At 46.7% G+C, this 16503-nt stretch overlaps 1 protein-coding gene across 4 annotated transcripts in view; it reads right to left on the bottom strand.

Moving 5' to 3' along the window:
- Positions 1-16503, bottom strand: part of AFF3 (ALF transcription elongation factor 3) — a 519828-nt gene that overhangs the window by 43570 nt on the left and 459755 nt on the right. For 3 of the 4 annotated variants that reach the window (XM_037020011.2, XM_073239775.1, XM_037020015.2), the window contains 3 exons: positions 13569-13755; positions 6005-7090; positions 1995-2122 (listed from right to left, as the gene is read on the bottom strand). In XM_037020011.2, coding sequence (XP_036875906.1) covers positions 1995-2122; positions 6005-7090; positions 13569-13755 — 1401 coding nt within the window. The remainder of the gene's footprint in view (positions 1-1994; positions 2123-6004; positions 7091-13568; positions 13756-16503) is intronic. The other variant, XM_037020012.2, reaches the window with a different exon arrangement.

Raw genomic sequence — 16503 nt, 5'->3', positions numbered from 1 at the left:
AGTCTGAATATAATTGTTTCTTGACATGTGAGTGAAAAAAGTCATATTTCTAAGTCTCTATTACTTTACACACTACATGATTTCAAGCATTCATGGAAAACTAAATTATGTTAAATATTATAATGCACATATGATATTTCTTCATCATTAAAAGCTTATATATTCAAGTTAACCAAAGAAACTTTTTTTGGATCTCATCTTTGGACTGGGCAATCATCTTCTGGGATTGATCATGGTGGTAAACCTTGACAGCAGTAATCACACTTCCACGGATACATGGCCCACCTTTCCTAGGAAGAACTGAAAGCACTTTCATATTGTGGGGAAAATGGAAGTTCCTGCGGCCAGGATACTCACCTGACCCTAAACTACTTGATGATGTAATTGGCCTACTGCTAGGCTACTGCTTCCACACCTGTAGGCAATGAGCTATTATTGACTGAGTCACTATATAAAGAGCTCTGCCCAGTGCTCTGGGTGGAGGCAGAGATGGAGGGGGATTACGGACCTGCAGGCTGCTGGGTGCACAGGTGATTCTAGAGCTCTACTTACTGCTGTGAGAATAAAACCAGGTATAAACCCTTTTACTCCAAGAACTTCCACTGTCATTTCTCCATCTCACTGAACCCATAGTGAACTTGCCTGGGGCTGAAACCCTCAGGCAGACACATATGCATTGTGTCATTACTTAACATTAATAAAACTATCAGAGCTGGGCAGGCTCTGCTAGGCAAAGGCTCTAGAATAAGAGCTTTTATCCTGGGTCCATGAACTTGGAAAAAATTACATCCTCATTTTCACTAACCTCACTGAAATCAAACATTTCCTTCAGCTACGAATGAAGCCAAGAAAGCAGAGTCATGTTGTGGCAATACGGTGATTGTGTCACCAGTAGAAACCACAGATATTTTCCTGTCAGACGACAGTTGTGGCAGACATCTTGAAATACTGTTTATAATTACGTAGAAATTATGGCAGTTACTAGATCTGCTAGAAAGGTTATTTAATGGATTAACAAAGAAGCACATACATAACTACATCACACATTTCAAAGACATTTTGGAGCACCATTTTCCCAGTATCTCGAGATGCCCTCCGCTCAGCACAGAGGATTGTGGACCAGGCCAGCTGCACATACAGCTTCCCAATTTGCTCAGACTTTCAGGAGGGGCACTACCTCCCTGCCCAAGGTGATTCTGAGCTCGTGTGTCCTCGCCTCCAATTTCCTCTCTGAGTTTTAGTACTGCTCTACATCTTTCCTAACCTTTCAGTTTACATTTTTATGTGTGGTGCTGAAACATTAATCTCCCTTTAAAAATTCCATGTACTCAGTCAGGAGAGTGAGGAGTGTCTTAGCAGAGGAAAAGTGGTTTCTGAGCTGTGGTATTTCTAAAGGGAAAGAGCTTCTATGACTGATGATAAGCTACTTGCTTATAATAAATATCTGGGACCTTGCCTTGCTAGAAAGCCATTTGTCACAGAAGGGACTCAGTGCAATGTGGGTCACCTGGAACCCCTTTAGAGGAGAGACTGGGTGGCCTTTCAATCTTGGAGACACAGATCCTGTCTAATAGCACATTTGGCACAATATGCAATAGCTTTCAGTGTGAGATTTCAGATGGAGATTCTGCTCAAAGTTTATATTTTTTCATTTGTGTCAGAAGCTTAGTATTTTTATGGATGTAGTGGCTATTAAAATAATGGTTGGAAAATTTAGTTGTGACGTTTTCAGAGGGCAGGGTGCATCTTTGGAGTACAGAACTATGTGTAACTTGTAGCCAGTCTTTTGTTACAAAGAAGTACTTACAGGCACCTGTGACATGAGGCGCACATCCAGGCGTCATTACTAGCCTTGGGTTCAACGGAGGGGAGCGAGTCTGCCGACACAGACCAGAGCAGTCATTAAAGAAATATGATTTTCCCTGGACACAGCACATGGTTTTTAGGCCCAGAGATCCCTCCAGCTCCCCTCTGCCTTTGAGGGTCACGCATACCTGCTGATGTTCATGTTGCAGTGGTTTGCAGACAAAGTGTTACTGGCTGGGGCGGTCAGTCGTGAAGAGCTCTCTCTCTCTCCCTGGGCCTTCTTGATCTCTCTGTAGTCGTCTTCGTTGTCACACTGCTTGGAAATACACAGAACCACTCAGCTGGGGGTTTCAAGGGATCCTAAGGAGCGCCCAGCACCAACGTCCACTGAGCAGATCTCTCGGGACATGGGCGTTCTGGGCAGGAATGTGGCCGTGGCCTTCCTGCCCCAGTCTGGGATCCCAGTCAGCTTCTTAAACACAGGATGAAATCTGACAGCTGGCTGAGTGGAGGAGCGACTTGACACCATAACCAGCATTTAGGAGAGAACACTGTGAATGATGAAAACAGCTCTGCCATCAACAGACCTGGTTTAGCCTTCCAAAGGAGGCCTGTTCTGAATTCACACTGGCGTTTCAGTGTCTCTCATTCTGGCATCTCTTGGCATCTGAATAAGGTAAAACAACCGTATTCTGGGCTTAATGCTGTAAGGCAGTGACAAGCCTGGACATTTCTTTTGGAATTCATGGCTTTTATGAATTATAAGAAAGGTTCTTACCTCTTGGTGCCTTAATTCTAGTTAACAGTGACTATCCCATAGTATCTTAGAATCCTTAAAGCACCTTTTTATAAAATAGTCCTTTGGATTCTTGTTTGCGTGATTGTGTTTAGCTTTAGACACACATTAGCATTCAATGCAAATGCATTCAACAAGGTTCCATTTCTGTTGAGATGGCAGGGACACTATAATGGTAAATTCAGGGCTCTTAGCAAATCTTTCCCCTGGAGACAAACAGCTGCACTAAAGATAGAAAGACTTTGACCTTCTCTCTCTGGCTGGGATTGTCACACAGCCTTTGTCACAAGGATCCGAGATGCTCACACTGAAATAGCACCCCTGGGGAGGGCCCAAACCAAAGCTCTAAATTCCCAGTCCTGGGCTCCAGGGCTGTCGCAGGGCTAGGCTCCTCGTCTCAGACAGCCAGGCACGTGTGTCCCACCTCCAGCACCTGCTCCTGGGGTCTTTACACCCCAGATGCTGAGGACAGACTGCAACAAAAATGTTCTTTCACTTCTCTGCATCTGTGTTTAATGATGATTCATTGGATGTTCTGAGGAGAGCTGGGTGTCAGGCTTACTGTTAAGTGCAGCTTCTGAAGTTAAAATTAAAAAGGTCATGAAATAATAAACATAATTATTTGTGGAATATTATGGAATTTATATGTGTCTTTCTGAACATGTCTGTATGTATGTATGCTTATATAGCAATATGTATTTCCAATTTACATGTTTATCAATTTCTTCTCTACGTATTTCTTATATATCTATGCATCTCTTCCCATCAGCCTATCTATCCATATATCCATCAATTCTCAGATGACCGATTGATTCATCTGTCAATCAATTAATTACCTGGGGAGTGATGAATAAATCCGAGTAGTGAGGAGGGAAAGTATCTAGAGGAAGATGGGAGGAAAGAAGGGTAGAGAAGTAGTGGGCCAACCTGTATTATTGAATTGTATTGTCTAAACCTGAAAATGCAAAGATGTCACCATTCACAAAGGAAGAAACTGAATGACAGAAAGGATACGGTCACCTGGTTAAGGTTACCCAGGAGGTCAGGGTTGATGAGGTAGTCCGTGGGGTTTGGTGCAAAACGAAATGCTGGGCCCCTAATTCAAAGAGCAGGAAAAGCTCCTTGACATCAGTCAGGCTGATGATTTTTTGGATTTGACACCAAAAGTAAAGGCAACAAAAGAAAAAATAAACAAGCAGTATGACATCAAACTATAACGCCTCTGCACAGCAAAGGACACCAGCAACAAAATGAAAAGGCAACCTACTGAATGGGAGAAACTATTTGTAAATCATGTATCTGATAAGGGGTTAATGTCCAAAATATCTAAATTAGAACTCGTACAACTCAATAACGAAAACAACCCAACAATCCAATTATGAAATGGACAGAGGATCTGAATAGGCATTTTTGCAAAGAAGACATACAGATGGCCAATAGGCACATGAAAAGACGCTCAACATCACTAATCATCAGGGAAATGCAAGTCAAAACCACCATGAGCTATCACCTCACACCTGCTGGTTGGAATGGCTGTATCGAAAACAAACAAACAAACAAAACCAAGTGCTGGCAAGGATGTGAAGGAAAGGGAACCCTTGTGTACACTGTTCGTAGGAATGTAAATTGGGGTACAGATACTATGGAAAACAGTGTGGAGGTTTCAACCACAGGATGAAATCTGTCCTTTGTGCTACGGACAGTTGGCTGAGTGAAGAAGCAACATGACACCATGACCAGCATTTAGGAGAGAACACTGTGAATGATACAAAAACATACATGCACCTTACCTTCATTGAAGCATTATATACAATAGCCAAGGTGTGAAAACAACTTAAATGTCCACTGATGAATGAATGGGTAAAGAAGACGTGGTTCTTAAACACAATGGAATACTATTCAGCCACAAAGGAATGAAACCTTGCCATTTACAACAGTATAGATGGACCTTGTGAGCATTATGCCAAATGAAACAAGTCAGAGAAAGATAGTGTACAATCTGACTTATATGTGGAATCTAAAACCACAAAACAGAAGCCAAAAAGATCTTTCAGCTTATGTATTTTGAGAATGGATTGGTGGTTGCTTAATGTGATGGGGGGTGGCAGTGGGGGGAATAGGCAAAAGGAGTCAAAAAGTACACTACCCAGGTATGAAATGAGCAAGCCATGGGGATGTAATGGACAGCATGGTGGCTATAATTAATAATAAAGTATTGCATATTTGAAAGTAGCTAGATAACTGGATTTTGGAAGTTCTTATCAGGAGAAAAAAAATTCTAACTATGTACAGTGATGATGTTACCTGGACTTACTATGGTGATCATTTTACACTATACACAAATATCAAATTATTACATTGTACATCTGACCCTAACATAATAGTATGTTAATTACACCTCAAAAACTTTTTTAAAAAAGCAGGAAAATAGTGACATGATAAAGAACTAAAATAGAAACATTTTCTTGTCTGTTGAAGTCCCTCTCTTAACCTGTCATGGTGGTGTTTATTTGCTATTTCACAGCACGTTCCCTGAGGCATGGAGATATCTGTGGGGTGTGTACAGACTTAAGGTCTTGGGGCCCTGGCCTGTGACTGGGTGCATGCGCATGGCCCAGCAGTGGAGGGTTTCCACGCTGGCCAGCTGTGGGACCCATGTGTGAGGAAAGGGTGAGGAGGGGTGAGGAAGTCCAGTCAGCCATTTCCCCTTTGAAGGGCCCACTTCCCAACCCAAGGCAAACCAGCAACCCCTGGGGGATTGCAAACTGCCTTCCGCCACTCCTCATACCTGGACTGGGGTTAGGCAAGATGCTCCTCCTGACCCTGACCCTCACTGTGCCTTGTGCCACGGCCCCTGGGTGGAGGGAAGCAGCTCTGGTCCCTGGAAGGAGGCAGCGAAGGGGAGGCTGCACAGGGCCACGAGTACCAAGGGGCCAAAGAGCAGGGGACCTGCCCCAGGCAAGCAGGCAGGCGGTGGGACTGCATAGGTCAATGAAGGGTGCCACCATTAACATCACCTCATCCTTCCAGCAAAGAATGGGGTTCACCATGTATATAGCTTTTCTGCAGGCCCAGCATGCAGCTTGCCTCTGTGCTCACTTGATGAAGATTTCCTGTATGTCCACTTCAACATGCAGTGGAGCAGGGCTTAATTACCTGTAGGTAAAATGGGAATCAATGGCACTTCACTCATTGGGTGGTTCTAGGGATGTAACTGAGGCAACACACCGCAAGTACCTGGAAAAGCACCAGGCTTATATAAAGTAGGGGCGAGTATTGGTTGAGGAAGGACACATAAAACAGCCGACATTCCAGAGCAGCAGGCTCCTTGGGCTCCGTCACCTCCTCCACAGGTAAAGGAGAGCCCTCCCACTCCGCCCCAGGCCCTCAGCCCTGGCCTACCTTGCGTTTCCGCTTGGATTTTGGCAGCGCCTTTTCGGTGGGTGTGTCGGCTGGCTGGCTGGGGGGCGCGCTCTCAGCGTCCTTGGCTGCAGGTGCGCTCAGGACCCCCGGCTCCTGCGGCATGTGCTCTGGGATCCTGGACAGAAGGGTCAGGTCAATTTTGACCCAGAGGGACCTGACCTCGTCGCTGTCCTTCAGAGGGGAGAGAAGTTCGTTGCGGCCGAAGGGCACCAGCGTGTAGAACTGCTCCTCCAGCTCCTTGGCGATGTCGCTGGTGGTCCTGGCGCTGATGGAGCCCACGGGCGCGCGGGGTCCGGCACCGCCGAGGCTGTTGGCGGCCTCCTTCAGCCTCTGGTCGCTGCCGGAGGTGGCGGCGGCCGCGGCCTGCGCCTTGGACAGGGGGTCCTCCTCCCGCTCCGACTCCAGGTCCGAGTCCGAGGACGGGGACGAGGACGACTCGGTCTCAATGAACTCCCTGGATTTGGGCACGGTCCTGCTGAGCCCCCGCGTGCGGCGCTTCTCGCAGGTCACCGAGGAGCGCAGCTCCTTGCGGTGGCTTGTTCTGCCGTTGCCGCACGGCCTGGGTTTTGGGGGCTCGGTAGGGGCCACCATGCCCGCCCCAGGCACGTCCGCGGCCGCCGGCTCCTCAGGCCGGGGGCAGTTGGCGCCGTCGCCGGCGGAGGTCCTCTCGGTGCGCCGGGTGGTCTTCTTGCCCGCAGGCCTCCGCGCGGGTGCGCTCTCGGCGGGCGCAACGGGCACCGCAGGCGGCGGGGCAGCCGTGGCCACGGCCACGGCCACGGCCGCAGGCGGGGACTTCTGCTTCGCGGCTTTGCTCCCCGGGGCCTTGCTGGCGGTCCTTGGCCTCTGCTCCTCTTTGCAGGTGCCCTGGATGTCCTTGTCTCTCAGGCTGCTTTGGCAAACGTCGGGAAGCTTCCCACAGTCCTGTGCTTCTTCTTTCCCGGGGGTGTAGTAAGGATTGCTCTCCGGCCCGTGGCTTTCATTTTGGACCAGAATGGGAGGCTTGTGGGGATTCACTTTGTTTAGCCATTTATCCAGCTGCCACTTGTTGGAGGACGCTGGTTCAGCCTAAAAGCAGAGAACAGCAACAAAACATCCTTTATCACAGACTCACTTAAAAGGGGCCTGGCCGTTTTCATCTTCACTTGCTCCCCGGGGTGTATGAGTAGAACAGGAACGGGCTGTAAAGTAAGGGAAAAGGGACCCAGCAGGTGTGTGCAGCAGCTCTTGCTGGCCCCCAAGGATGCAGGGATGGCGTCCCCTCCCTGTGCCAGGGCACTTACCTGTCAATGCAGCAGTTTGAAGCCTATTTAGAAACATGAAGGGACAGCTTGGTGCTTTATTAGAACCCATTTTCAGCACTTTAGAGTGCTACACCCTTGAGTGCTATACTTTGGAAATTATTTTTTATGATTACATATACACAAACTTGAGCTTCCATGGAAGTTAACTGGGGAATAGTTTGGAGGTCCTGATTGTCAGTTTTTGTAAATTTGTAATTTTGTAAAATTTGGGGGGAAGTCAGAAGAGGGGGTTAAGTGGGAGCTATAATCCCAAAGAATCAACATATGATTTATGGGGGGAGGGCAAGTAGTTACAGTAGAAGCAATAGCTTGGGGAAGACGGCCTGTTTAGGGAACTAGAACTCCTTTTCCAAGGGACTGTGTGTGCCCCACGTGCTTTAGCTGCTGCGCTCCGTTAGTCCATCCTCAACCTGCTTCTGTCCGACTTTGTCAGGAGTATTTCAGACATGGAGGTGATGATGGAAACCTTTCCTGCAAGCAGTTTTGCTCATTGAGAGCAAATCATGGACAGATTTTAAACTCTGCCCCATAGCTTGGTTCCAGGGGGGTCAGTGAATGTCCTGACACAGAACATGAAATGTGATACAGAGGCATTTTTCTAGAAGTTCATAGGTTTCAGTGGGGTCTCTAGGGATCTATGTCTCAGATAAAGGCTAAGAATCAATGATTTCACAGGGAGTAAATGCTGTTGTTTCTAATAAAAGTCAATTTACCCAGCATCTACGATTACTAATAGAAAAGAGCTGTTTTGGTAAGTGTAGATCTTTAGCCAGAGTGTTTTCAACTTGAGACTATATATGAAATGGGGAAAATGTTTTGAGTGATCGACATGATGTGTTTTTCCTTCCCACTGGCCTCCCACCCTCTGAATTTGTGGCATCCACTGTTTCATGGGGAGACTAGATACCAGCCTAGAAGAATGATGACAATGCTTCGCTTTGCATTTCAAATTTGATTGGTTCAAGTCCAGAAGGTCAGGCTCCCTTGCAGGAGAAAAATTTTTTTAAACATAATTATTTCCTAAAGCTTGCTGTTCAGTGTGTTTTTCAACAGGAAGGCCCACATGAAGAGCAGTCTCAGGGCACAGCCACCTGCAGTAAGTCTCGGAGGGGAATGACCATCCTGGGTGCATGGGGAAGGGCGGCAGGGCTCAGGTAGATGGGAAGCCTCTGATAGACCAGGGGGCCTGGAACCCAGGTAAGGAGGACGTGAGTGTGGGGGCCAGGTGGCTGGAGCTGCGGCAGGGACCATGTACATCCTGCTTGTCCCCCCCAAACGGCATGAGACCAGCTGTTCCTCAGGGGAGACCAGCAGAGGGTGTCCTGCGACCAGCCTGAAGCTCTGGGGCCCTTTCCCTGGGGCCATGAGGATGAAGAGGCTTCCTTGGGGAAATGGGTGTGGGACGGAAACTGCCACAGCTCCCGGGTGGGGAGTCTGGTCTCTGACTTGGCTTTCTGCCTTCTTTTCATGCACCAAAAGGACGAGGCTCCAAGAAAGATATGAAAGAAGAAAAGATAGATCTTTATTGTGCTTCCTAGGTGTTATATGAAATTCTGACCTCTCTTTACTTTGGCTTTTCCAGAGCATGGGAGCATACAACCCCAGAGCACAGCTGGTCCCTACTACACTAGCAGATGCTCTCGATGGAGAAAACGGGACCACAATACATACAGCTGCTTTGTTAGCACTTCCTGAGATTAGCTGAGTATGGCTGAAAGCTAACTTGGTGGCAAACAATTTATGGCTTCTGGTATCATCTCCACCCTGCTCCAAATCACTTACTGTGCGGCCACGGACAGTGACATGCATGCCTCGGCTTCTCTAGATGCACAGGGCATTATAAATACAACTGGATGCTGAGGGGCCTCTTGCAGGAAAGGGGACACCCAGTGAGAGAGGGTGCATGTATTATTACCCTGCCACCATGGTTAACACCAGCCCTCCATTGCCCTCATGTTCCAAGCCTTCCAGCTCACATCTCCTGAGTGAGAGAACATGACTGCCTGTATAGCCAAAGCACAGCTGGCCCAGTGGGGAGTCATCGGAAAATGTCCTGGGGGCACATACTGCCTGATGGGCCTTAGCGCCATGCTTTTCTGCACTTCATGGCTGCAGGAACCAGGCTGAAATACCATTTTCAACATGTCACCAAATCACACTCCCTTTCTCAAGGATCCACAATGACCTCCTATTGCCTCTCAAATGAAATCCAAATTTCCTAGGCTGGTTGGTGTTCAAGGTCACCCACCATCTGTCTTACGGTCATGTTTCATTGCCAGGACACCTATGATATGCCGGTTTCTCACTTTACATATAACATTAAATTTAATTCATACAGAGAAGCAACATTATCCCTCCTAATTTGTAGATGAGGCTCAGAGAGGTTAAGTGATGTGTCCAAAGTGGCAAAGCTACTAGGCACCACCGAGACTGGACCTGTACCTGTCTGGGTTTGAAGACCAGATTCCCTCCCTTGCTGCTCTGCTAAACCCCCCTTCCTCTCTGGCATGGTCTCACAAGAGGTTGAGAATGTCAGTCTTCAACCTCAAATGACAGAATTACATCTGATTTTTGGAGACCATCCCTTCCTCTCCAAACAATACCTGCTGCCCTCTATTTTTAAGGGCACCGTCTTTTGATATTCATAGTGTATATGAACAAAGTATGAATATGTGTTTACGAAAAAGTGTGCACATTTCATGTGTCTTCAACAAAGCCAAATACTTCTTTGGGGGAGTGGAGTGGGTAAGGCAGGTCTCTGTTTCTTTGTATCCCTTGTAGTGTCTGCAGGAGGTTAGGGAGGCAGGTGACTATGACTTTGCTCCTTAGAAGAACAGCTCACAGTGAGCTGTCACTCAAATTGAATCACTTATTCCTGAGAATAACCTCACAGATAAGGCAAGACAGGAATGCCCATCATTGGGGGGATGAGGCTGTTGTGGCCCAGGAAGCTTAATGGTGAAGAGCTAAGTGGCAGTGGGGGAGGGAAAACTCAAGGTATGGGACTCTCACCTACTGACAGGCTGCTGGCTATGGCTGACGTCCTGAGCCATCCATCTGGGATTCTGCCAGTTTGCTTATTTGCTGCTTTATATTTTCAGCCAGAGCTCTCCTCTCTGATTAATCTTCCTGATTTATGCACAAGCTCTTCGCCATGTACTTTAGTCCCTGCTTCATCTGTGTTCTTCATAGCACCCACTGCCATATACCCCATAGATGCCTTATTATGAGGAAGCCCAATGAACCACTGAGTCTAACTTGTATCACATTTCTGCTGATTTTTTGAGAATGATCTAGGGCAGCATTTTCCCAAATGTGCTTGTAGTTCACAAATTCTATCAAGAAAGATTTCCATGGTCAGATGAATTTGGGAGATGCCACAATGGAAAACACAGTTTACATGAGACATACTAAGGGCTGGTGGTGATGACCTAAAGAGATGGGTTAAACTTACTTTATCTTGGCACTCCTCCAAGCATGTGACCAGCTCTTTTTCCCCAGGTAGTATCAATTACTTGGGGAACACTGGGCTAGGAAGTTCTATGTGCTGGTGTAAAGGTGCTAGCTGAGGGGAAGGTGCTTTCCCCCTGCAAAGCTCTGACACAAGAGGATGCGCCACGCCAAGAAAGAAGATAAAACTCAAGGGAAAAACATTAGGCTGAGAACAACTCAGCCAACATCAGGCCATGGGGAGGGGATCTGCAGCAAAGGAACTATGGTTTGCAGTGGCTCTTTCACGCCTGTTAGCAGATATAGCATTATACTGTGGTGATTCATGTAAAATGCAGTGGCTTTTGACAACCACAGCCATAAAGAACAATTGAGATGGAACTCAGCTGAGCCCAGTGGGTTTACAGCACTGGCACAATGGTGGGGAGAATGCAGGTGCCTTGAAACATCACGAGTGCTTCCCTCTACTTCCACATCAGGATGTTACCAGGAATGGAGGGGGCGGGGCGCAGAGTAAGAGCCAGGAACATTTTGCTTCAAAGTAGCATAAACTGGTCTGCATGGTGGAATGTGAGGTGTGAGTCTAATACAGAGCCCCACTGTCTTGTCTCACTGTTCTCTGTAAGGTGGCCTGGGCCTGCTCAGTCAAAGTGAAATTGTGACACTGGGAAGGCTCAGCCAGATATGGCTGATTTCTGTGTTTGTGATTTCACTCTCCAAACCCATTTTATTTCTAAAGGGCATGTGTCTGTATTCATCTTAGGAAAAACGTTAAGAGAAACTTCGCTTTTATTTCAACAAATACATTCCTTTCCAGCAGAAAGAAGTAACTCACAGTGTGGCTAACACATCACCTACCACTTCTGTGTCCCTCTGCACAGAGAAGCAAGGAATTGAAAACTGTGTGGTCCCTAGGCAGCTTGAACTTTCAGGCCTGTTTTATAGACCTGCCTCCCTCTCCTTAGCTAGAGACCTCTGAGAGACATTGGAAGAAATGACAAGAGATTCCTTTAATCACAGAGGAATTCAAGTCTTTGTAATGATCTCAGTAACATTAAGAAAGAACTGGCTTCTAGCACTTTGTAACTGTACTTCTCTTAGTCTAGGGTTCAGACTCATTCAGGAGCTCTAGGATTCACATTTCAGCATGAAAAGAGACTGAACATTCACGAATGTAACCTTCAAAGTTACAAAGAAGGGCCTGTTCACAGACATTCACAATTTCTACCCATCTTCACTACCCCCCTCAGCTCTTGTGATGTCCTTGGAACCCAGGTATGTCTTATAACTAAATATTCTGGAGTTTTAACATATTACAGCATATAGCTTTGAAGAAGCCTGTTTAACTCCTCTATTTTATTTAACTCCTGTATTTTTTGGTTTCAAATTCTTCCCATTAGAATGTCAGTTCTATGAGAAGACAGGGACCTTTTCTGTCAGATAATTGCTATATCCCAGAGGCAAGCACCAAGTCTGCAGTAGATGCTCAATAAATATCTGTTGAATGAACACTGACTGAGTGAATGAATAAAATGATGAGAAAGGAATAATAATTTTGTTTCTGGGAAAAAGTCAGGGTAACAGCAACCTATGGCTTTTATAGGTGAATGTTGCTAAGGGTGTTGCCCTTACATAGGTAGAGATAGAAATAGAGAGAGAGATGGGAGATGGCTCATTTTAGGATCAGTGGGGAGCTCCTGGTGCAGAGTAGAAAGATGCCAAAGAGAACATGAAGAGGGCAAGGAACCCTGGTTTATTGGTGAAGAGACAAAAGGGGAAAAGCCCGTGGGAATTTCAGAACCGCTCTATGAACTTCAGATAAAAACACGAGGCTTCAGGTGTGATGATGTCCTAAGGCAGAGGTACAAAAGGTGGAAACATGAATTGTGCTGGGGTCCCCTCTCATTGTCATGGTTTGCATGAGTTGCTTTGGGTTTATTTCAGAGCCTCTTTAGAAATTTTGGTCCCAAAGTGGTACAGATTATAGGACAAAATTAAATCCTATGATCCATGGTAATGTCAAATGTTTATACACTCAAGAAGAAACTGTGTTTTTTTCTTCTTTAGAAACCAAAGTCTGTCTTTACAGATCCATGGACTTGAAAAGTTGGCTCTCAACTTTCCCAGGAATCTCAGTACTTTGAATTACTATTAATTTTCTTCTTCCCCCTTTAACGAAAAACATAGCAATGGTTTTTCTTGGTACCTTATAATGTTCTTATATGAGGCACCTAAATCTTCCACATAGATACTCATCATGGCTATAAAAGGTTTCATTATTATTTGTAGGTTGATGCTAATTTTTCTTTTTATATTTTCACAAAGAAAACACAGTTTAAAAGGTTTTATTAATATTGATAGCCCTTGTTCTTCTAATCCGTGACAAACTGCAAAACGGGAAGATTTTAACCGTGTCTAATCCATAAAACTCCTTCGCCCCTGATTTATGGGCGGCCACATGTCCTGGGCTGGTGAACTGCCCTGTCTGGTGTGGCCTCCGCTGACTCTTAGGGACCGGATCTATGGGTTATTTCCAGCCAGTGACGTTTAAGTCAAGATAAATTTTTGGACAATGAAAGATGCAATCTCTGTCCTTCAAAGGAAGCTCTGTAATTAAGGGAACCGCGAGGAGAGGACAGAGTGCCACACCGAGGTCGCGGCCCCAGGCAGGCGGATCCTGCGCTGGCACGGAGGGCGGGAGGCGGGGACGTGTGAGCCCCAGGACGCCCGGATTCGCCGCGCGCACTGCGCCCGCCGGCGGCGGGGCGGGCGCGCCGTCAAGCGGCTCTTACCTCGGGGCTGGAGTAGCGGGCAGGCCTGCCGCCGTCACTCTCGCTCGAGCTGCTCTCCGTCTCCGAGTCGGATCCGGAGCTGCTCTCCGAGTCGCTGGAGGAGCTGCTCCCGCTGCTTCCGCTCCCGCTGCTGCTGGCCTTGCTGGACGGCACGGAGGCTCTGCGGTTGGCCTGCGGGGCCCCGGCGCTGCCAGCCCGCGCGGCCCGGGAGGAGAGGAGAGGAAAGCCAAGTGAGCGCGCACAGCGACCCGCCACCCGGCGAGCTGCCGCTCCAGCAAAGGAGAGGAGGCACTAGGCGCCGCATGTCAGCCACCACCTGGATCTGCAGAGCGCGCCTCAGGGTCAAAGGCATCCTGAGGGCTGCAAACAGTTACCCATGTAAATACAACTGGAATGGAAGTCAGAGCCCCTGTTGTCGGGCACTAGTTATTTGTATGGCACCTGAGAAGGGTGTGGTGTAATTTCAGAACGACTGTTTCTGTTTTGCTGCTGTTTCTGGGAACGGCTTTTCAAATGCATCCCCAAATCCAATCATCTACAAAAAGGCAAGGAAATCCAGAATGCTTGAAATATTTTGTAAAGAATGAAGATGTCTGTTTGCTTTATTTTAGGAAAGGGGCTGTGAGGAAGGGCACAACATTCTGTTCTGTGCATTCATGGCCTGCTGGAAGGTTCTGGAAACTGAGGGGTGGTCAAAGTTAGTCTTGCTTCCCACCTCTTCCTGTCCACAGAATTGAGTGCTGTAGTCTTTATGGGAGCTGGCTTGCTGTATAAACAGCAACTTTCCTTTAAGACCTTTATTAAAAAACTGAACATCCATTACTGACACATTTTTATATATTCCAGACTTCAAAATTCAAACCCCTTGCAGTGGCTTCTAACAAAGGCAGTTCACATTTATGCTTGGTGTTCATATCCATGCTGAAATTTTCCAGGAAGTCACTGTATACTTAGAGACAACAGGAAACATGGACACTTTCTAAATGGTAACTAACCACAAAAATTCAAGTAGAACATCCACTCAAGAGTGTGGGAGCCAAAAAGAAAGTTTTGGTACTCACAAAGCAGTCAACATCTTTGAAGTCTTTATTAATTGCATTGAAACATGCCTGAATCTGTTCTTTTGAGCTCAACTTCTAAACCCAGAAAATACAGCAATCATGTTTTTGATGCTGAGTCAGCAAACGTCTGCTTGCCCCTTCCACCTGTGACCACTGTTTCACTAGGCCTGAACATTAGTGAAGGCCAGGGGCCAGAAGCCGGGGGAGCTTGTCAGGCTTTACGGTGCCAAGTGCAAAGCGGCCTGGACAAGGTAAAGGACCCTTTTCACCCACACCTTAAATCTTTGACAAATGCTTTGCCCAAGGACAGATACTCATAAATCCTCAGTGTGGGGGCAGAAAGGAGGTTAGTATTCACTGGAGCCTTGCTCCTCCTAGAAGAATGACAACACAAGAAACTATCCTGCAGGATATATCTGAAAAGAAAAGCACCTTTGTGAACTGCAGGGTTAGGGAAAACAGAGTTTGAAATAATCTCCCCTAGTGGTTTTCCTTTCTTCCACCAACGTCACGGTCTGTACCTACTGTCTGACAAAATTCTTCAACATCAGACCACATCTGCACGTTTATGCCTGAGCTGCAGTGATTTCTTTTCCAGCCTGTCACTTGTGACTGGGGTTGAGTGAGGAATCCTGGATATTCAGACAGAAACAGGAAGGGAAGGTTAGTGGTCAAAGGTTGTAATATTTCTTTCATCCCTCATGAACTAAAATCCATCTTTCCTGTTGGCTGAGTTAGGATGGCTACTATCAACTGAGTCATGAAAAAACTAGACTATTAGATTCTGAGCACACAGGAGCATCTGGGATCCACAGTAATCATTTGTGAGCAGGCCTCCAAAAGCCTGCGGGAAAGAACTCCCCAAAACAAACAGTTACCATCCTCCTCCACCAAAAAAAAAAAAATTAGTCTTGATTGCCACCTCTTTCTGTCTATGAAGTTGAGTGCTGTAGTCTTTACACAACAACACACGGTGGAGGGGGCGGGGATACATCATCCCTCTGGAATGACATTTGCTGATGGCTGGGAAATCTAAATGAATGAGGAGCACTTTGATTGGTTTTATATGATGGTCAGAGGCTTTGATCACAGGGCAGTACATTCTACCTGTTTTAGTTTAAACAACAAAGAGCACGTGAGGCTGGAGCTGAGTGTACCTGGGTGTTTGTTGTGTGTGCACAGAAGCAGCAGTGTGTGGAGTCCCCTGAGGCTTCTATCACAAAGCGACCGACTGTCTTTTGAAAAGCAGCACTTGAATTTCTGGGCAAAAATCCATTAAACAGTTACCAGGCTGCCTTCCTTTAATGATTGCTGTCCTATAGTCATGAGACGCCCCATGGCCCAAGGAGACAGAATCTCTGATCTGAATTAGACTGGCAGAAAAGCCTTATACTTCCATGCTTTCCTTCCGTAAGTTAGGAGATTTACTTAAAATGACAGCTTTACTGGCATAACTATTATTTGTCTTTAAAACAATTGAGAGTGCCAAGAATTTAAGGTTTTCCTTCTTTAGTAAGTGCTGTGAGGCTTACGATTACCTCTGGGGTCAGGATTGACTATATTGGTGTTTCAATGGTACAAGTAGAGAATGTGTCTCCAGAAACAATCCACATGATGAGAGCCTGGAAGGCCTCTGGTGGCTCCCACTGTGGGATCAAGATAACCGCCCCTACCCTCCACTGAAGGCTGCTCTAGCAACTGGGCTTTGATCAGGTCTGTGAGGGACAACTGGTTGTTCTGGTCTCAGCGTGAAGAATATTCCTGCCGTGAGTGCACAGAGCAGCTGCCGTGGGGAGGGAGTCAGAATAAAGACAAGGAAGCTGGGGCTGGTCACCACGGCAGAACAGGGCTAACAAAGAATGGGCTCAGTGAAG

The sequence above is a fragment of the Manis javanica genome, chromosome 1, assembly GCF_040802235.1.
Source record: "Manis javanica isolate MJ-LG chromosome 1, MJ_LKY, whole genome shotgun sequence".
Taxonomy (NCBI): Eukaryota; Metazoa; Chordata; class Mammalia; order Pholidota; family Manidae; genus Manis; species Manis javanica.
The sequence above is the reverse complement of the archived record's forward strand: the minus strand, read 5'-3'. Positions and strand labels throughout refer to the sequence as shown.